The sequence below is a fragment of the Protomyctophum bolini genome (assembly GCF_963924005.1).
Source record: "Protomyctophum bolini genome assembly, chromosome: 13".
Classification (NCBI taxonomy): Eukaryota; Metazoa; Chordata; class Actinopteri; order Myctophiformes; family Myctophidae; genus Protomyctophum; species Protomyctophum bolini.
The window spans coordinates 42204173-42226093 of record NC_137874.1 but is presented as its reverse complement, the minus strand read 5'-3'; the positions used below and the strand labels follow the sequence as shown (position 1 = coordinate 42226093).

The following is a 21921-nucleotide window of genomic DNA, read 5'->3' as shown; positions in this document are numbered from 1 at the left end:
CGTTGTGAGCTTGTAGATCTATTCTGTGACGCGTTGTGGGCTTGTAGATCTATTCTGTGACGCGTTGTGGGCTTGTAGATCTATTCTGTGACGCGTTGTGAGCTTGTAGATCTATTCTGTGACGCGTTGTGAGCTTGTAGATCTATTCTGTGACGCGTTGTGGGCTTGTAGATCTATTCTGTGACGCGTTGTGAGCTTGTAGATCTATTCTGTGGCGCGTTGTGGGCTTGTAGATCTATTCTGTGACGCGTTGTGGGCTTGTAGATCTATTCTGTGGCGCGTTGTGAGCTTGTAGATCTATTCTGTGGCGCGTTGTGGGCTTGTAGATCTATTCTGTGGCGCGTTGTGAGCTTGTAGATCTATTCTGTGACGCGTTGTGGGCTTGTAGATCTATTCTGTGACGCGTTGTGGGCTTGTAGATCTATTCTGTGGCGCGTTGTGAGCTTGTAGATCTATTCTGTGACGCGTTGTGGGCTTGTAGATCTATTCTGTGACGCGTTGTGGGCTTGTAGATCTATTCTGTGACGCGTTGTGGGCTTGTAGATCTATTCTGTGACGCGTTGTGGGCTTGTAGATCTATTCTGTGACGCGTTGTGGGCTTGTAGATCTATTCTGTGACGCGTTGTGGGCTTGTAGATCTATTCTGTGGCGCGTTGTGAGCTTGTAGATCTATTCTGTGACGCGTTGTGGGCTTGTAGATCTATTCTGTGACGCGTTGTGGGCTTGTAGATCTATTCTGTGACGCGTTGTGGGCTTGTAGATCTATTCTGTGACGCGTTGTGGGCTTGTAGATCTATTCTGTGACGCGTTGTGAGCTTGTAGATCTATTCTGTGACGCGTTGTGGGCTTGTAGATCTATTCTGTGACGCGTTGTGGGCTTGTAGATCTATTCTGTGACGCGTTGTGAGATTGTAGATCTATTCTGTGACGCGTTGTGAGCTTGTAGATCTATTCTGTGACGCGTTGTGGGCTTGTAGATCTATTCTGTGACGCGTTGTGGGCTTGTAGATCTATTCTGTGACGCGTTGTGAGCTTGTAGATCTATTCTGTGACGCGTTGTGGGCTTGTAGATCTATTCTGTGGCGCGTTGTGGGCTTGTAGATCTATTCTGTGACGCGTTGTGGGCTTGTAGATCTATTCTGTGACGCGTTGTGGGCTTGTAGATCTATTCTGTGACGCGTTGTGAGCTTGTAGATCTATTCTGTGACGCGTTGTGGGCTTGTAGATCTATTCTGTGACGCGTTGTGGGCTTGTAGATCTATTCTGTGACGCGTTGTGGGCTTGTAGATCTATTCTGTGGCGCGTTGTGGGCTTGTAGATCTATTCTGTGGCGCGTTGTGGGCTTGTAGATCTATTCTGTGGCGCGTTGTGGGCTTGTAGATCTATTCTGTGACGCGTTGTGGGCTTGTAGATCTATTCTGTGGCGCGTTGTGGGCTTGTAGATCTATTCTGTGACGCGTTGTGGGCTTGTAGATCTATTCTGTGACGCGTTGTGGGCTTGTAGATCTATTCTGTGACGCGTTGTGAGCTTGTAGATCTATTCTGTGACGCGTTGTGGGCTTGTAGATCTATTCTGTGACGCGTTGTGGGCTTGTAGATCTATTCTGTGGCGCGTTGTGAGCTTGTAGATCTATTCTGTGACGCGTTGTGGGCTTGTAGATCTATTCTGTGGCGCGTTGTGGGCTTGTAGATCTATTCTGTGGCGCGTTGTGAGCTTGTAGATCTATTCTGTGACGCGTTGTGGGCTTGTAGATCTATTCTGTGACGCGTTGTGGGCTTGTAGATCTATTCTGTGGCGCGTTGTGAGCTTGTAGATCTATTCTGTGGCGCGTTGTGAGCTTGTAGATCTATTCTGTGGCGCGTTGTGAGCTTGTAGATCTATTCTGTGGCGCGTTGTGAGCTTGTAGATCTATTCTGTGGCGCGTTGTGAGCTTGTAGATCTATTCTGTGGCGCGTTGTGAGCTTGTAGATCTATTCTCACAACACGTCGCATCGGGACGCATTTTGAGCTTGTAGATCTATTCTGTGACGCGTTGTGGGCTTGTAGATCTATTCTCACAATGTGTCGCATCAGGGCGCGTTGTGAGCTTGTAGATCTATTCTCACAATGCGTCGCATCAGGACGCGTTGTGAGCTTGTAGATCTATTCTCACAATGCGTCGCATCAGGACGCGTTGTGAGCTTGTAGATCTATTCTCACAATGCGTCGCATCAGGACGCGTTGTGAGCTTGTAGATCTATTCTCACAATGTGTCGCATCAGGACGCGTTGTGAGCTTGTAGATCTATTCTCACAATGTGTCGCATCAGGACGCGTTGTGAGCTTGTAGATCTATTCTCACAATGCGTCGCATCAGGACGCGTTGTGAGCTTGTAGATCTATTCTCACAATGTGTCGCATCAGGACGCGTTGTGAGCTTGTAGATCTATTCTGTGACGCGTTGTGAGCTTGTAGATCTATTCTCACAATGTGTCGCATCAGGACGCGTTGTGAGCTTGTAGATCTATTCTCACAATGTGTCGCATCAGGACGCGTTGTGAGCTTGTAGATCTATTCTCACAATGTGTCGCATCAGGACGCGTTGTGAGCTTGTAGATCTATTCTCACAATGTGTCGCATCAGGACGCGTTGTGAGCTTGTAGATCTATTCTCACAATGTGTCGCATCAGGACGCGTTGTGAGCTTGTAGATCTATTCTCACAACACGTCACATCGGGACGCGTTGTGAGCTTGTAGATCTATTCTGTGACGCGTTGTGAGCTTGTAGATCTATTCTCACAATGCGTCACATCAGGACGCGCTGTGAGCTTGTAGATCTATTCTCACAATGTGTCGCATCAGGACGCGTTGTGAGCTTGTAGATCTATTCTCACAATGTGTCGCATCAGGACGCGTTGTGAGCTTGTAGATCTATTCTCACAACACGTCGCATCGGGACGCATTTTGAGCTTGTAGATCTATTCTGTGACGCGTTGTGGGCTTGTAGATCTATTCTCACAATGTGTCGCATCAGGACGCGTTGTGAGCTTGTAGATCTATTCTCACAACACGTCGCATCGGGACGCGTTGTGAGCTTGTAGATCTATTCTCACAATGTGTCGCATCAGGACGCGTTGTGAGCTTGTAGATCTATTCTCACAATGTGTCGCATCAGGGCGCGTTGTGAGCTTGTAGATCTATTCTCACAATGTGTCGCATCAGGACGCGTTGTGAGCTTGTAGATCTATTCTCACAATGTGTCGCATCAGGACGCGTTGTGAGCTTGTAGATCTATTCTCACAATGTGTCGCATCAGGGCGCGTTGTGAGCTTGTAGATCTATTCTCACAATGTGTCGCATCAGGACGCGTTGTGAGCTTGTAGATCTATTCTCACAATGTGTCGCATCAGGATGCGTTGTGAGCTTGTAGATCTATTCTCACAATGTGTCGCATCAGGACGCGTTGTGAGCTTGTAGATCTATTCTCACAATGTGTCGCATCAAGGCGCGTTGTGAGCTTGTAGATCTATTCTCACAATGTGTCGCATCAGGACGCGTTGTGAGCTTGTAGATCTATTCTCACAATGAGTCGCATCAGGGCGCGTTGTGAGCTTGTAGATATATTCTCACAATGTGTCGCATCAGGACGCGTTGTGAGCTTGTAGATCTATTCTCACAATGTGTCGCATCAGGGCGCGTTGTGAGCTTGTAGATCTATTCTCACAATGTGTCGCATCAGGATGCGTTGTGAGCTTGTAGATCTATTCTCACAATGAGTCGCATCAGGACGCGTTGTGAGCTTGTAGATCTATTCTCACAATGTGTCGCATCAGGATGCGTTGTGAGCTTGTAGATCTATTCTCACAATGTGTCGCATCAGGACGCGTTGTGAGCTTGTAGATCTATTCTCACAATGTGTCGCATCAGGACGCGTTGTGAGCTTGTAGATCTATTCTCACAATGTGTCGCATCAGGGCGCGTTGTGAGCTTGTAGATCTATTCTCACAATGTGTCGCATCAGGACGCGTTGTGAGCTTGTAGATCTATTCTCACAATGTGTCGCATCAGGATGCGTTGTGAGCTTGTAGATCTATTCTCACAATGTGTCGCATCAGGACGCGTTGTGAGCTTGTAGATCTATTCTCACAATGTGTCGCATCAAGGCGCGTTGTGAGCTTGTAGATCTATTCTCACAATGTGTCGCATCAGGACGCGTTGTGAGCTTGTAGATCTATTCTCACAATGAGTCGCATCAGGGCGCGTTGTGAGCTTGTAGATCTATTCTCACAATGTGTCGCATCAGGACGCGTTGTGAGCTTGTAGATCTATTCTCACAATGTGTCGCATCAGGGCGCGTTGTGAGCTTGTAGATCTATTCTCACAATGTGTCGCATCAGGATGCGTTGTGAGCTTGTAGATCTATTCTCACAATGAGTCGCATCAGGACGCGTTGTGAGCTTGTAGATCTATTCTCACAATGTGTCGCATCAGGACGCGTTGTGAGCTTGTAGATCTATTCTCACTATGTGTCGCATCAGGACGCGTTGTGAGCTTGTAGATCTGCTATTTTCAAATGGTCAACATGTATATATGGCTGAGGTTAAAGGACCACTTCACCTCTTTTCACCCTATCTTCATATAATTGGACCTCGCTAATAATCATGATTAAAATAGCACAATTATTTTTCTATGTCTGTGTCTTATAGGAGGGCTGTAAGCAGTTCAGAAACCCACCCACCAGTGACATCATCGATGGGTCTGTGTCTCATAGGAGGGCTGAGGGCAGTTGAGAAACCCACCCACCAGTGACATCATCGATGGGTCTGTGTCTCATAGGAGGGCTGTGGGCAGTTCAGAAACCCACCCACCAGTGACATCATCGATGGGTCTGTGTCTCATAGGAGGGCTGAGGGCAGTTCAGAAACATTGTGAATAAATCCGGGTTTCTGAACTGCCCACAGCCTCCTATGACAGTTTGGTTCCCAAACTTTTAATGTCAAATTGACACTAATTATCCCCGGGAAAAATATGCCAGGAACCCTGATAAGACTTTTTCTTTTTTTTTTTATCTCTAGGAGAGATTCACAACCCGTTTAATGTCAAGGACCCCCAGTTTGACATGTATTAGTCTACGGACCCCCATTTAATGGCTTTTCTATCTCTGGGACCCCCAATTTATATTGTAATTTAACGGGTCCATTTGGTTCCATTAATACCCTCTCAGGGTTACATACCAGTGTTGTTGTTGACAGCATTATTTTATTTTAGTTTCATTCTCTTGAATTAGAATAGTTTAATTTAGTTTTAGTCACATTTTAGTGACCTGGAATGTTTTAGTCTAGTTTTAGTCGACTAAATTATCACAAGATTTTAGTCGACTAAATCTACAGTTGATTTAGTCGACTAAAATGTATTTTGGCGGGCCTTGCCAAATAATGACTTATACTGGATCTCTTGTCCACTATACTAGTCCCTTCCTAACATTTTAGTCTAGTTTTTATTGTCTCCACCAGGCCGAAGGCACGGGGAGAGAGTATGTTTTATTGTCTCCACCAGGCCGAAGGCACGGGGAGAGAGTATGTTTTATTGTCTCCACCAGGCCGAAGGCACGGGGAGAGAGTATGTTTTATTGTCTCCACCAGGCCGAAGGCACGGGGAGAGAGTATGTTTTATTGTCTCCACCAGGCCGAAGGCACGGGGAGAGAGTATGTTTTATTGTCTCCACCAGGCCGAAGGCACGGGGAGAGAGTATGTTTTATTGTCTCCACCAGGCCGAAGGCACGGGGAGAGAGTATGTTTTATTGTCTCCACCAGGCCGAAGGCACGGTGAGAGAGTATGTTTTATTGTCTCCACCAGGCCGAAGGCACGGGGAGAGAGTATGTTTTATTGTCTCCACCAGGCCGAAGGCACGGGGAGAGAGTATGTTTTATTGTCTCCACCAGGCCGAAGGCACGGGGAGAGAGTATGTTTTATTGTCTCCACCAGGCCGAAGGCATGGGGACAGAGTATGTTTTATTGTCTCCACCAGGCCGAAGGCATGGGGAGAGAGTATGTTTTATTGTCTCCACCAGGCCGAAGGCATGGGGAGAGAGTATGTTTTGCCAAATTTTGCACACACACTCCCTGGATGCCAACGATGAACCTCTGCTCCAAGATTTCCAGAACAGCCTGTTATAGCGCCACCAGGAGGCCGCTTTGTGCAAAACAGGTTTTTGGACAGTACACCTACACATTTTGTCCAAACATCACGCAAATTGGTACAGAGTCTCTCTAGAGCCATTCAACGAAACAGGTCTTTCAGATTTATCAGATTCCATCCTGATTGGCTAAGATTGGCTTTCAAAATTCGCAGGAGTGCTCAGTTTCAAACAAAATGCTGCAAATCATGAACACATCGTGTGATTTACGTGAAATTGTGCACGCACATTCCCACTAGGCAGAGGAAGAAATTCCACATGAACAATTTCAACTCAGCCTCATGGTGGCGCTATAACTGGCCGAAAAGTGTTTTTTACCTCTAACTGCACGGATCTGTGGATAACTTTGTATACCAACTCCCTAGAGGCCAAGGAAAAACCTTTGCCTGGAATTTTTCACATCTGCTCTTTATAGCGCCACCAGGAGGCCGACATATGTAAAACACATTTTCTAATATTACTCCTTCAGATTTTATCCAAATTTCATGCAAATCGGTACACATGCTTTCCATAGTCATGTGATCAAGACGGGTTCTTTCTTTTCTCATAATCCACCCTCATTGGCTACGATTGGCTTCTAAACTTTTTAGGAGTAGCCCGCTTTGTACCCGTTTTGTACAAATTGACACAACTACTCAACGCAGCGTCCGATTGTGGTGAAACTGTGCATGCATATTCCCACTAGGCTTTGGAAACTTGACAGTTTTAAAATCAGCCTCATGGTGGCGCTACATTAACATTACATTAACCTTGACGACCTCACAAAGGCTCAACTTATATGTAACTTAAATAGCATTTCATGTAGACATAGCACTCTATAGTGTATACACATAGTTTCATATTCTACTGTTAGACAGACGTTAGGTTTGTAGTTTACATAATGATTCATAGTTTCATATTCTACTGTTAGACAGACGTTAGGTTTGTAGTTTACATAATGATTCATAGTTTCATATTCTACTGTTAGACAGACGTTAGGTTTGTAGTTTACATAATGATTTATGATGACTATTTCTATGTCTTTGATGTAATACCATGTGTTGTTCTTGCTTACTGTAAATCACTAAGAGTGTCTGATAAATGCCTAAATTGTAAATTGTATGTTTGTAATGATAATCAAAACATACAAAGTAACTACAGTTCAGAAATAATTGTAATGGAGTAAAAGTAAAAATGTTGCCTCTGAGATGTGGTGGAGTGGAATTGGCACACACACACACACACACACACACACACACACACACACACACACACACACACACACACACACACACACACACACACACACACACACACACACACACACACACACACACACACACACACACACACACACACACTAACCTGTTCTGCTGGACTGTTGATGACCACCAGATCAGCTCCTTGACGCTGACAGTATTCTCTACCTTCCTGCCATGATTTCTTTTCAGTAGTCTGGTAGTAACATCCGTCTCCAAACGTCGTCCATCCATCTGGACACGACTTGACTAAAAACATCAAACAGGAGATTTACTGATGGATTTTCACTGTACTGATAATCAATAATCAACACATAGCTGTAATAATAATAGTATTCAGAGATGTAGTGGAGGGTAAAATGATGACTTTATTACATCAATGGTGTTTTCTACAACATATGTTTACTCAAAGTACAATAATTTGCTACTTCTGTCTCTTAATACAAAACTTGTATTAAACAATTAAGCCCTATTTTAAAATGACATCATTTGAATATATCAGATCTACAAGCCAGCATGATGAGCTTGTAGATCTTAATTTATTTTGAAACGTTTGACATGCTTTGAAAGTTTGAGTACTTTTACTTTGGTATTTTGGTGCAAGTGACATTTTGAATACAGGCCTTTTCATTTAATTGTAACAGAGAACCTTTTATATTGTGTTATTGCTACACTTACTTAACCCATTCAGGACAGGAACCCTTTTTGGTGTTTTAAGCATTATGTTATACTTTAGCTATTGAAAAATAGCAGATCTACAAGCTCATAACGCGGCACCGAGTGCTAGAGGAGAGAACAATAGCCGCGCTATAAATCATTGAATATGCCTATATATTCTTTCAGAGCGAACGTTTTTAACTCATATCTTTGTTTCTGGGGGGGGTCCGTGGAACAACATATTTTCAGACGGGGGTCGGCGGACAATTATATATAATTTCTGGGGGTCCTTGACATGAAACACTTTGAGAACCAGTGATACAGAAACAGGTTTTAAAACTGTTCTGATTTAGAAGACATTAGAATCGGGTCTCAGTCCTAAATGGGTTTAGTAAAACAGTACAGTACTTCTTCCACCACTGAATGTACGCATGTTTATAAAGTAAGAATGAATGAATGAATCTTTATTTTCGTGTCTTGTCGTTAAGACCCATCCCTTACGGCAGGGATACTCAAATAGATTTACCTGTGGGCCACATTACAAAAATGGCAAGGGGCCAGGGGCCAGTAGATAAAATTACGACATTAATGATACTTAATAACTTCTCTCTTTCAATTGCTTTATTTTCGCAAAATGTATCAAAGTACAATGTGCATGCACACAATATGTAAATAAATAAATGTGTTACATTTTCTTGCATAAACACAAAGAGCTGTTTCCATAACTGCACAAATTATTGCACATAACATGAGTAGCTGTTATAACATAATAACATAACATGAGTAGCTCTTTGCCTGCCTGCCTGCCTGCCTGTCTGTCTGTCTGTCTGTCTGTCCATGAGTAGTTATTTGTCTGTCTGTCAATGAGTAGCTGTCTTACTGTCTGCCTGTCTATGAGTAGCTGTCTGCCTGCCTGTCTATGAGTAGCTCTCTGTCTGCCTGCCTGCCTGCCTGTCCAATTGTCCATGAGTAGCTGTCTGTATGCCTGTCTGAGTAGCTGTCTGCCTGCCTGCCTAATTGTCCATGAGTAGCTGTCTGTCTGCCTGTCTATGAGTAGCTGTCTGCCTGCCTGTCTAATTGTCCATGAGTAGCTGTCTGTCTGCCTGTCTATGAGTAGCTGTCTGCCTTCCTGCCTGTCCAATTGTCCATGAGTAGCTGTCTGTCTGTCTGTCTATGAGTAGCTGTCTGCCTGCCTGCCCAATTGTCTATGAGTAGCTGTCTGTCTGTCTATGAGTAGCTGTCTGCCTTCCTGCCTGTCCAATTGTCCATGAGTAGCTGTCTGTCTGTCTATGAGTAGCTGTCTGCCTTCCTGCCTGTCCAATTGTCCATGAGTAGCTGTCTGCCTGCCTGTCCAATTCTCCATGAGTAGCTGTCTGTCTGCCTGTCTATGAGTAGCTGTCTGACTGCCTGCCTGTCCAATTCTCCATGAGTAGCTGTCTGTCTGTCTGCCTGTCTATGAGTAGCTGTCTGCCTGCCTGCCAGCCAGCAAGTTGGTTAACAGAAAATAAATTGTTATGGCTGAGTAAAATAAAATACAATAAACACAATTTGCCTGAAAATAGATTACCCAGCTATGACCTTTTTCATGAAAAAAAATGAGTAGTGATATGGCTGACTGAGTAAAATAAAACAATCTACCTGAAAATAGATAGCTATAAGTGAAGAGCAATTTCCGCAATTTCCGCAATTACCATTTCCGCAATTTCCATTTCCGCAATTTCCATTTCCTCAATTTCCTCAATTTCCGCAATTACCATTTCCACAATTTCCGCAATTTCCATTTCCAATCAGGAACCAGTTACATTATCAGCCAATTCCAACTTGCATCGTTTCAAGTAATAACTGGGTGGGGCATGCCTTTCCAACTTGCATCGTTCCAAGTAATAACTGGGTGGGGCATGCCTTTCCAACTTGCATCGTTCCAAGTAGGGCAGCGCTCTAGTAAACTCTAGTGTCTAAATAATGGTTATGAAGTGTTATTAGTTATAATAGTTATTATAAGTGTATAAGAACTATTATGGATCCAGGTGGATCTATAGGATGGCTGTAGGATTGGTTTGGGTTTTGGTTAAATGTATTTTGAATCTGGCAATTATTTTTGTTTGAAATGATTCCTGCAGAATATTCGATCATTGTAAAAAATTTTAGTAACTAAAAGTTTGTTTTGTACTGTAGGATAGATACTGATATACTGTGTAATCTTTTCAATAAAACTAATTTGACATAAATGACTGGCAAACGTTCTGGCACAATACTCACTCCATGAATTACACCCTCTAGCCTAAAGCCTTTTCCAAATAGGCCTATATGTTGAAGTGGTTGTCAGGGTGGGGGGGTCCCCACTTCAAATATTATTTTGGGGGGTCCCCACTTCAAATATTATTTTGGGGGGTCCCCAGTTCAAATATTATTTTGGGGGGTCCCCAGTTCAAATATTATTTTGGGGGGTCCCCAGTTCAAATATTATTTTGGGGGGTCTCCAGTTCAAATATTATTTTGGGGTGTCTCCAGTTAAAAAAATATTTTGGGGGGTCCCCAGTTCAAATATTATTTTGGGGGGTCCCCAGTTCAAATATTATATTGGGGTGTCTCCAGTTCAAATATTATTTTGGGGGGTCTCCAGTTCAAAAAATATTTTGGGGGGTCCCCAGTTCAAATATTATTTTGGGGGGTCCCCAGTTCAAATATTATTTTGGGGTGTCTCCAGTTCAAATATTATTTTGGGGGGTCTCCAGTTCAAATATTATTTTGGGGTGTCTCCAGTTCAAAAAAATATTTTGGGGGGTCTCCAGTTCAAATATTATTTTGGGGGGTCTCCAGTTCAAATATTATTTTGGGGGGTCTCCAGTTCAAATATTATTTTGGGGGGTCTCCAGTTCAAATATTATTTTGGGGATGTTGGGTTGTCTCCAGTTCAAATACCATTATTTGGATGGGTCCCCAGTTCAAATACCATTAATTGGAGGGCTCCCCAGTTCAAATATCATAATAATAATAATAATTATTATTATTTATTTTAAATTATTGTTCTATGATAGTTGTCATAGTCCAGCAGTGATGTCAGATTTTCTACCTCTAAATCCCTGATAAAAGATAAAATAGAAATAGTAATAATACACAATATTGAATATTTATTCTAAATGTTTTGCAACATCTCTCACCTGGTGGTGGTGGTGGTGGTGGTGTTGTTGTTGGTGGTGGTGTTGTTGTTGGTGGTGGTGGCCATCTTCTTCTTGGTGGGCATGGTGTTGGTGTTGGTGGGCATGGTGGTGGTGTTGGTGGGCATGGTGTCGGCGTCTTCTCCCTCGTCAGGACGTTGTTATTAGCCGTCAGGACGTTGTTATTAGCCGTCAGGACGTTGTTATTAGCCGTCAGGACGTTGTTATTAGCCGTCAGGACGTCGTTATGAGCCGTCAGTCGGGTGATCTCCTGCGTCATGTTGATCTGATTGCTCTGTAGTTGCGTAATCTCATTACGCAGCTGGGCCAGGGTCAGGGCGTCGCAGCTGGGCTTCTGGACATCTGTAACAATAGGATTGTTAGGTTTTGTTACCTTGTTTCTACACGGACCGATTTCAGTGTGAGTCACCACCAGTGCAGTGGAGCTGACAGATCGTAACATGCTACGTTCTACATGAAACTTGAATAAATGTGTAAGCAGCTACAGGTGCGTTAATCATCCGTTCTTGGAGTATGAGAGGCAGGAATGAAACATCATCCAGGGTCAGGTTGTTTGTGACTGAAGACAAAAGACTAATCATTGTGTATATTCCTGCACTATACCTGCATTGAGTGACCTTGGTACAATGGTACATAGAATTTGATCTGTTGAAGATTCTGACCTTCAAATGTACATCATTTTTGTTTTGATTGTATTGCTGTATTGTTGTATTGTTCTTTCTGCTTTGGCAATGTAAACGTATGTTTTCTCATGCCAATAAAGCCCTTTGAATTGAATTGACTGAATTATCTGCAAACAGAGACCAGAAGGTGATACTAAACACAGCTGTGACTGATATAAGAGTGACTTAGAAAACATCTCTACTTAGCGACACTGAACCCCAGGCTGAGTTTCGCAGCCTGGGGTTATGCAGCAACATAATGTTTGTTGAAAATGGATGCCATCTTGAAAACTAGAAGCCATATTGAAATTTCTATTGGCACAATTGAATTTGTCATAAAATACATCATTATACTCTGTTCAGACATTCAAGCTCTGCACTGAAAAACCTTTCATTTGATGTGATGTAAAGTTAGACCTAGGCATTATTAATGCCAAATGCCAATTCATCTGAAATATTGACTTAATCTGCTGGACTAATTAGTGTGGTTTGGGGGCGTGTTCTCTCCTCCATGTCATCAGTTGGGGGCGTGTTCTCTACTCCATGTCATCAGTTGGAGGCGTGTTCTCTCCTCCATGTCATCAGTTGGAGGCGTGTTCTCTCCTCCATGTCATCAGTTGGGGGCGTGTTCTCTCCTCCATGTCATCAGTTGGGGGCGTGTTCTCTCCATGTCATCAGTTGGGGGCGTGTTCTCTCCTCCATGTCATCAGTTGGGGGCGTGTTCTCTCCTCCATGTCATCACTTGGGGGCGTGTTCTCTCCATGTCATCAGTTGGGGGCGTGTTCTCTCCTCCATGTCATCAGTTGGGGGCGTGTTCTCTCCATGTCATCAGTTGGGGGCGTGTTCTCTCCTCCATGTCATCATTTGGGGGCGTGTTCTCTCCACCATGTCATCAGTTGGGGGCGTGTTCTCTCCATGTCATCAGTTGGGGGCGTGTTCTCTCCTCTGTGTCATCAGTTGGGGGCGTGTTCTCTCCTCCATGTCATCAGTTGGGGGCGTGTTCTCTCCTCCATGTCATCAGTTGGGGGCGTGTTCTCTCCTCTGTGTCATCAGTTGGGGGCGTGTTCTCTCCATGTCATCAGTTGGGGGCGTGTTCTCTCCATGTCATCAGTTGGGGGCGTGTTCTCTCCTCTGTGTCATCAGTTGGGGGCGTGTTCTCTCCTCCATGTCATCAGTTGGAGGCGTGTTCTCTCCTCTGTGTCATCAGTTGGGGGCGTGTTCTCTCCTCTGTGTCATCAGTTGGGGGCGTGTTCTCTCCTCCATGTCATCAGTTGGGGGCGTGTTCTCTCCTCCATGTCATCAGTTGGGGGCGTGTTCTCTCCTCTGTGTCATCAGTTGGGGGCGTGTTCTCTCCATGTCATCAGTTGGGGGCGTGTTCTCTCCTCCATGTCATCAGTTGGGGGCGTGTTCTCTCCTCTGTGTCATCAGTTGGGGGCGTGTTCTCTCCTCCGTGTCATCAGTTGGGGGCGTGTTCTCTCCTCCATGTCATCAGTTGGGGGCGTGTTCTCTCCTCCATGTCATCAGTTGGGGGCGTGTTCTCTCCTCCATGTCATCAGTTGGGGGCGTGTTCTCTCCTCCATGTCATCAGTTGGAGGCGTGTTCTCTCCTCTGTGTCATCAGTTGGGGGCGTGTTCTCTCCATGTCATCAGTTGGGGGCGTGTTCTCTCCTCCATGTCATCAGTTGGAGGCGTGTTCTCTCCTCCATGTCATCAGTTGGAGGCGTGTTCTCTCCTCCATGTCATCAGTTGGGGGCGTGTTCTCTCCTCCATGTCATCAGTTGGGGGCGTGTTCTCTCCTCCATGTCATCAGTTGGAGGCGTGTTCTCTCCTCTGTGTCATCAGTTGGGGGCGTGTTCTCTCCTCCATGTCATCAGTTGGAGGCGTGTTCTCTCCTCCATGTCATCAGTTGGGGGCGTGTTCTCTCCTCCATGTCATCAGTTGGGGGCGTGTTCTCTCCTCTGTGTCATCAGTTGGGGGCGTGTTCTCTCCTCTGTGTCATCAGTTGGGGGCGTGTTCTCTCCTCCATGTCATCAGTTGGAGGCGTGTTCTCTCCTCTGTGTCATCAGTTGGGGGCGTGTTCTCTCCTCCATGTCATCAGTTGGAGGCGTGTTCTCTCCTCCATGTCATCAGTTGGAGGCGTGTTCTCTCCTCCATGTCATCAGTTGGGGGCGTGTTCTCTCCTCCATGTCATCAGTTGGGGGCGTGTTCTCTCCTCCATGTCATCAGTTGGGGGCGTGTTCTCTCCTCTGTGTCATCAGTTGGAGGCGTGTTCTCTCCTCTGTGTCATCAGTTGGGGGCGTGTTCTCTCCTCCATGTCATCAGTTGGGGGCGTGTTCTCTCCTCTGTGTCATCAGTTGGGGGCGTGTTCTCTCCTCCATGTCATCAGTTGGGGGCGTGTTCTCTCCTCCATGTCATCAGTTGGGGGCGTGTTCTCTCCTCCATGTCATCAGTTGGGGGCGTGTTCTCTCCTCCATGTCATCAGTTGGGGGCGTGTTCTCTCCTCCATGTCATCAGTTGGGGGCGTGTTCTCTCCTCCATGTCATCAGTGCCCATTATAACCTTAATGTTGCGTTCACGCTGGCAGTTACAAAGCTCCAGGCTACCGATTGATTGATTGATTGATTGATTGATTGATTGATCTTTATTTTAGTGCCATGCGTCCAAGGAAGCAAAGCCCAAATGGACTTGCAGGACACTTTTACTTTCATTTTACATAAACAATGAACCGACATGATCAAATGATTAACCAACTAAAAACACCCAAGCGTCATACATGGCATGACATAATTATAATATAGAAAATAAATAAAGTAATAGGATTGGCAAATTGATCTGGATTCAACTGCAGCCGCAAAGCTACAATCCAAGTTGATCTGGATTCAACTGCAGCCGCAAAGCTACAATCCAAGTTGATCTGGATTCAACTGCAGCTGCAAAGCTACAATCCAAGTTGATCTGGCTTCAACTGCAATGAAGTATTATTATATATCAAGTTGTTGTTTAACCCATTCTGACCTGAGATCAGATTCTAAAAATGTCTTCTACATCCTGACAGTTTTCTGAAAAAGCTATGTTTTATGTTTTATGTCAGCCGTTCTTCGATTTTTCAAAAAAAGCAGACCACCAAGCTCGTAGGTCCGCTATGAGCTTGTAGATCTGCTATTTTTCAATAGCTAAATCATAACATAATGCTAACACCAAAAGGGGTTCCCGCCCCCAAAAGGGGTTAAACATTTCCACTCACATCCGTAGATGTCTTGAATCCCCTGGCGGTCGTCTGCTGGCAGCTGGAAGTCATCAGTCTCCATCCATTTGTAGTCTTTATGCATGATGGACGATGTGTCGTCGGAGTGATCCAAACCCAGGCTGTGGCCCAGCTCATGGACCGCTACCAGAAACACACTGTAGGAACCTGGATGGATGGAAGAAGAACTCCTTCAGTTAAATTAAATGTGTTTTTGCGTCTGGGGGCACCACCTCCTCCTACATGTTTAGGGAAGTGGTGCAGGCAGATTCTTCTCCTGAGAGATTATTTGAGGGGGGGGTACGGACGGACGGACGGACGGACGGACTGCAGAACAGAAGATAAATTAGTGCAAATTTCCGCAATATTATAAACCAGGAAGAACACTGCAGAGTAGTCATCTTATTGTTGATCTGATTGTCATTCTTATTTTTCAAAGTAATGATGTGTTTTTTATTTGTTTGCATCCATACAAAAGGAATGCAATGAATGAGATGTAAGTTGTGCACCTTGCACTGTTCTGTAGCATTACAGCTGAACTAAAAACATCTTTAAAACAACTAAGCCCTCATTGATGTTAAATCTCACTTCATTTCAGTTGAAGTGTCCTGTTAATTGTAACAAGTGAACAAAAGCCCCTGCGTGGACAAGTTTTTCTGCGTCATTTTTGGACAGGATGTGCCTGACCTTTGCAATATTTCGCAGGTGAAAGAAAGCATTCTTTGAGATTTGTTTGATATGAGATTTGAAAGACAAGTCTTGATCAAAGGTAACCCCCAGATTCTTCACAGTGGCCTTGGAGGCCAAAGTAATGCCATCTAGAGAAAAGTTCCCATCGACCAACTTGTCTCTCAGGGGCTTAGGGCCGATCACGATAACTTCCGTTTTGTTAGAGTTGAGGAGTAGGTAATTACCTGCCATCCAACTCTTTATGTCTTTAAGACATGCTTGAAGTTTGACTAGTTGGTCCGTTTCGTTCGGTTTCATCGATAGATATAGTTGAGTGTCGTCTGCGTAACAATGAAAATCTATGGAGTGTTCCCTGATGATGTTGCCCAGAGGGAGCATATATAAAGAGAAGAGTATTGGTCCAAGCACAGAGCCTTGTGGGACTCCGTATTTGACCTTTTCACATGTAGAGGAGCCATTATTGACCTCTACAAACTGAAAACGATCAGACAGATAGGACTCGAACCATTTCAGTGCGGCACCCCTGATGCCAACCAGATGTTCCAGTCTCTGTAGCAGAATGTGGTGGTCAATAGTGTCGAATGCAGCACTAAGGTCCAGCAACACCAGTACGGAGAGGAGGTTATTATCTGCTGCAGTCAGGAGGTCATTTGTAACTCTCAGCAGGGCCGTCTCAGTGCTATGGTTAGCTCTGAAGCCCGACTGAAAGCCTTCTAATATATTGTTGTTTTGTAGAAAGTCACACAACTGTTTGGCGACCGCTTTCTCGAGAATTTTGGAGAGAAACGGAAGGTTCGATATAGGTCTATAGCTAGCTAGAATGCCTGCATCAAGAGTAGGCTTTTTGAGTAGAGGTTTGATTACCGCTACCTTGAAAGATTGTGGCACGTAGCCTGTCACCAAAGACATATTGATCATATTGAGTAGGCATGTACCAACCGGAGGCAGGACCTCTTTGAGTAATCTAGTCGGAACTGGATCCAGGGTACATGTCGTTGATTTTGAAGAAGATATCATTGAAGTGAACTCAGAGAGCTCGATTGGAGAGAGACTATCCATATATATATTTGGGTCTGCGGCCACCTCTGAGACCACCATATTTGGTGGCAGTCCAGTGGGAGCCGAGAGTAGTTGTAGATCAATTTGATCTCTGATAGTTTCTATTTTGCCATTGAAGAACCTCATGAAATCGCTACTATTGAGAGTCGTAGGAATCCGTGGGTCCGTGGAATCACGGCTTTTTGTCAGTTTTGCCAAAGTATCAAAAAGAAACTTTGGGTTACTTTTGTTTCCCTCTATTAGGGATGAATAATAAGTGGCTCTGGCCGTGTCGAGAGCCTTTTTGTATATTTTGAGGCTATTCTGCCAGTCTATACATGATTCTTTCTGTTTGGTTGAACGCCATTTCTTTTCGAGTTTGCGAGACGTTCGCTTGAGGTTTCTAGTTTCCGAGTTGTACCATGGGGCTAGCCTTTGTTGCTTTATTACCTTCCTTTTCAGGGGAGCAACAGAGTCTAGCGTAGTTTGAAATGAGCATGTGACACTATCAACAAGTTGATCGAGTTGATGAGAACTATATGTGTGAAGGTCCTCTATTTTGTTGAAATATACCGAGTTGATGGCTGATGGAACCATTTCCTTGAATTTGCTTACAGCGCTCTCGGATATACTTCTGCCAAGGACATTTTTGTCCAGTGGTGTATAATCGATCAATGTAAAATCGAAGGTGATCAGATAATGATCAGAGAGATCACGGTTTTCTGGAAAAACTGTGAGGTGCTCTATTGCAATACCATAGACCAGAATGAGGTCAAGGGTATGGTTGTGAATGTGTGTAGGTTTGTCTACACATTGAGAGAAACCGATTGAATCAATCAATGAGATGAACGCTCTATTCAAGCTATCAGTTCCTATGTCCGCGTGAATATTGAAATCACCAATTATGATGATTTTATTAGACTCGAGAACTAGACTTGATAGAAATTCTGAAAACTCTGATAAAAATTGTGTGTAAGCGCCGGGGGGGCGGTACACTGTAATGACTATCAGCGGCTGTATTGATTTCCAGCTTGTGTGTGAAAGGTTGAGAATCAAGCTTTCAAATGATTTGTATGTAGCTCTAGCTCTAAGACTAATTGCTAGGCCTGTATTGAAGATAGCAGCCACTCCACCTCCAGTTTTCCCATTGTCTCTAGGTATATGTGCATTGGTGTGACTTGGTGGGGTGGCTGTATTTAAGCTAACATATTCTTGCTCACCTAGCCAAGTTTCAGTCAGAAAAAATATATCAAGACAATTGTCTGATATAATTTCATTGACTAATGTTCCTTTTTTGCGTAGAGATCTAATATTTAGAAATCCACATTTGATATTTGTGTCTTGTGGTACAACTGTATTGGTCTTGATTTGTATCAAGTTTGTATGTACAGCTCCTATTTCCTTTTGCTTTTGTTTGTGCAGCCTATATGGTTTGTTCAGCCTGTACAGAGACTGTATAGTTTGTATAGTTCTGATTTGTGGGACAGGTTGGGTAGGCGGCTGCACTGGAGGAAGCACAGAGAGCTGTGTAGGACTGCAACTCTGTTTCCTGGTCCCAACTCTGGGTGGTCATGATAATCTATCTATAAAATCGTCCATATTTCTAGAGATGAGCTTTGCACCGTCCCAGGTTGGATGTATGCAGTCTCTCTCTATCAGACCAGTATTCCCCTCAAAGGTTTCCCAATGATTTACAAAGCTCACGTTATTATCTGGACACCACCTAGACAACCAGTTGTTGAGTTGGCGCATACGGCTAAACATGTCATCATTGCTCATGTTTGGCAGGGGACCAGAGAAAAAGTGACACCATCTCTTACCTGGCACATCGTGGTTGGCGACGCTCCATTCCCTGTCTGAGTTGAAGTGCACGAAGACTGTCCCCCCAGTCCCAGGCTTGGGGGGGGTGTTGGCATGTGCCAGGTCCGTTGGTATAAAGTCATGGTCTGTGTGAGGACCCGCGTAGAAGGAGATCAGGATGTCGGCCGGATCTTTGTGCATGGCATAGATCAGCTTGTAGGGAATATACTCAAAGACGAACGGACTGACATCCTTCCAGACTTTGAAGGCTTTACGGATGGCCTTTAATATGTCCTGAGGTGGGATTCTACGTGGATAGTTCTCAATACTAGAGGAAGAGGAAGAGGCAAAGAGAGACAAACTAAGCAAAGCTGTCCACGTGGAGTATTACGTTCCCTAACTAACCCCACAGAAATCCCACAGGAAGACAAAACACTGTTTGGGTTAGGCCGGTTTGGCCTGACATTCATCAAGTCTCGGTCAATATGAAAGTCTCCAAAATGCAGAACTTTAACTGAATGTTCTGTTTGTACCTGTAAGTGAGCTCAGTCTTGTTCCACTTGTCTTTAACCGCTTTGTAGCTGCTCAACCCCACGTTGGTCTGGTCAGGAATGCCACAGCGGGGTCTATTCATGGCTCTGAGGGACGGGGGGGACAAGGAGACATTAGAGCTGAAAATACCAGAATATAATGTCCAGTAGCCTACAATTTAGCTCTCCATGTCAGACGTATTTAATCAGACCCGTCTGAATTGAGTGGTGCTGTACTGTGCTGTGCTGTGCTGTGCTGTACTGTGCTGTGCTGTGCTGTGCTGTGCTGTACTGTACTGTACTGTACTGTACAGTGCTGTGCTGTGCTGTGCTGTGCTGTGCTGTACTTGTGCTGTGCTGTGCTGTGCTGTGCTGTACTGTACTGTACTGTACTGTACTGTACTTGTGCTGTGCTGTACTGTACTGTACTGTACTGTACTTGTGCTGTGCTGTGCTGTGCTGTACTAGCCCTCCTCCTTGGCTTGTGTGTGTGTGTGTGTCTGTGTGTTAGGCTGTTCAACAGTGACACTTGGTGGTGAACAAACGTTATTTTCGTGCTTGGACAGACAGACAAGCACGTGATCTTCTTGCGTTGGCCCCTCTACTATTCCTGCTATATATGCTCCCCCTCGGACCCATCCTCTCCAAACACGATATATCCTTCCACTGTTACGCTGAAGACGTACAACTGTACATGCCTCTCACACCCAACAGCAATAACTCCTTCAACTGTACATGCCTCTCACACCCAACAGCAATAACTCCTTCAACTGTACATGCCTCTCACACCCAACAGCAATAACTCCTTCAACTGTACATGCCTCTCACACCCAACAGCAATAACTCCTTCAACTGTACATGCCTCTCACACCCAACAGCAATAACTCCTTCAACTGTACATGCCTCTCACACCCAACAGCAATAACTCCTTCAACTGTACATGCCTCTCACACCCAACAGCAATAACTCCTTCAACTGTACATGCCTCTCACACCCAACAGCAATGACTCCTTCAACTGTACATGCCTCTCACACCCAACAGCAATAACTCCTTCAACTGTACATGCCTCTCACACCCAACAGCAATAACTCCTTCAACTGTACATGCCTCTCACACCCAACAGCAATAACTCCTTCAACTGTACATGCCTCTCACACCCAACAGCAATAACTCCTTCAACTGTACATGCCTCTCACACCCAACAGCAATAACTCCTTCAACTGTACATGCCTCTCACACCCAACAGCAATAACTCCTTCAACTGTACATGCCTCTCACACCCAACAGCAATAACTCCTTCAACTGTACATGCCTCTCACACCCAACAGCAATAACTCCTTGGAGCCCCTGATTAAATGATGCGTATAGCTTTCAGAGTTAGTTCAGTCAGATATACTCGAGGGGTTTCATGCCGTGCTCAAATGCACACACTATACTCAAGGGGTTAATATGCTGCATTACTATGTGGGTGTATTCAGTGTGTGTAAGACCCACATGTCATTCGCTGATGTGACAGTCAACTGACCAATTGGGCGGGCTACTTAAAGATGGAGAAAAAACTAATACTGTAATAATAATAAAAATCACTCCCCTGTCACTCCCTGTGAAGTGAGCAGTGCAACTGTTGCACTGCTCACTTCACAGGGGTGTGATTTTTATTATTATTACAGTATTAGTTTTTTTTCTTATGAAAGCAGAGAGTCTTCTGTTTCATACGGTATATAGTATGTACATGTCGCTATAGGCCTCATTTTGTGAATAATAGTTGTTCAGGTCCATGCCTTCTCTAAAGTTCTCTCTGGTGGGCGCAAGCTTCATTCAATAGCCAATTACTGACAAACTGTACATGGGATCAATGTGTACTGTTGTCCTCCTAAAAGTAGACATTCAGGGCTTTCATTCGGTGTATAGTATGTATAGGATATTATTTGTGTTCATTTTTATATCTGTCTGTCAATGTCTGTCAACTTCAACCTTCCATATCTCTGCTGTTTGTTCAAGCGAGCAGAGTTCAGGCAAAAGCAGGTGTTAGAAAAAGGTCAATATATAATGGAAGATGGTAAAATCAAAACATAAAATTGAAGTGGACAAGTTAGGCTTTCTTTTGATGTATGCGGTGTGATTCTCGCTATAAGAGAACATTTTGCTGTGTTCCCCGAAATCTTTTTTTCCTTCAATGTAAAGTCCCTACCCAGATAGCAAAAGATGTTAATTCAACGTTGACTTTTGGTCAGATTGGTTATTTTTGGTTGAGGTTGAAATACCTATGTTGATTCATTGTCTAATTACAGTTAACCATTTCAACGTTTGAAAAGCTGTTGTTGAATCAATGTATTATAGATGCTGATTTTTCAATGTTGAAATGCCCTACAATTAATTGACATTGTTTCAATCCTATGGTTTCAATTGTGATGGGGGGGGGGAGGGGGGGGGGACCTAGGTTGAAAAACCTATGTTGATTCAATGTCTAATTACAGTTATCATTTCAACGTTTGATTGATTCAATTGAATCAATGTATTATAGATGGTGATTTTTCAATGTTGAAATGCCTTACAATGAATTGACATTGTTTCAATCCTATGGTTTCAATTACAAGCACGAAATATTGAGAACCACTGATACAGAAACATGAGGTTTTTCATTTTCACTTTTCATTTTTCAAAAATAGCAGACCTACAAGCTCGAAATATTGAGAACCACTGAGG

The 21921-nt window shown here is 44.2% G+C and overlaps 1 protein-coding gene across 4 annotated transcripts in view; it reads right to left on the bottom strand.

The window, feature by feature from the left end:
• Window positions 1–21921, bottom strand: part of LOC308326681 (matrix metalloproteinase-14-like) — a 72923-nt gene that overhangs the window by 4532 nt on the left and 46470 nt on the right. For all 4 annotated transcript variants that reach the window (XM_080779670.1, XM_080779669.1, XM_080779672.1 and 1 more), the window contains 5 exons: window positions 19218–19322; window positions 18705–19012; window positions 15157–15324; window positions 11234–11593; window positions 7522–7664 (listed from right to left, as the gene is read on the bottom strand). In XM_080779670.1, coding sequence (XP_080635796.1) covers window positions 7522–7664; window positions 11234–11593; window positions 15157–15324; window positions 18705–19012; window positions 19218–19322 — 1084 coding nt within the window. The remainder of the gene's footprint in view (window positions 1–7521; window positions 7665–11233; window positions 11594–15156; window positions 15325–18704; window positions 19013–19217; window positions 19323–21921) is intronic.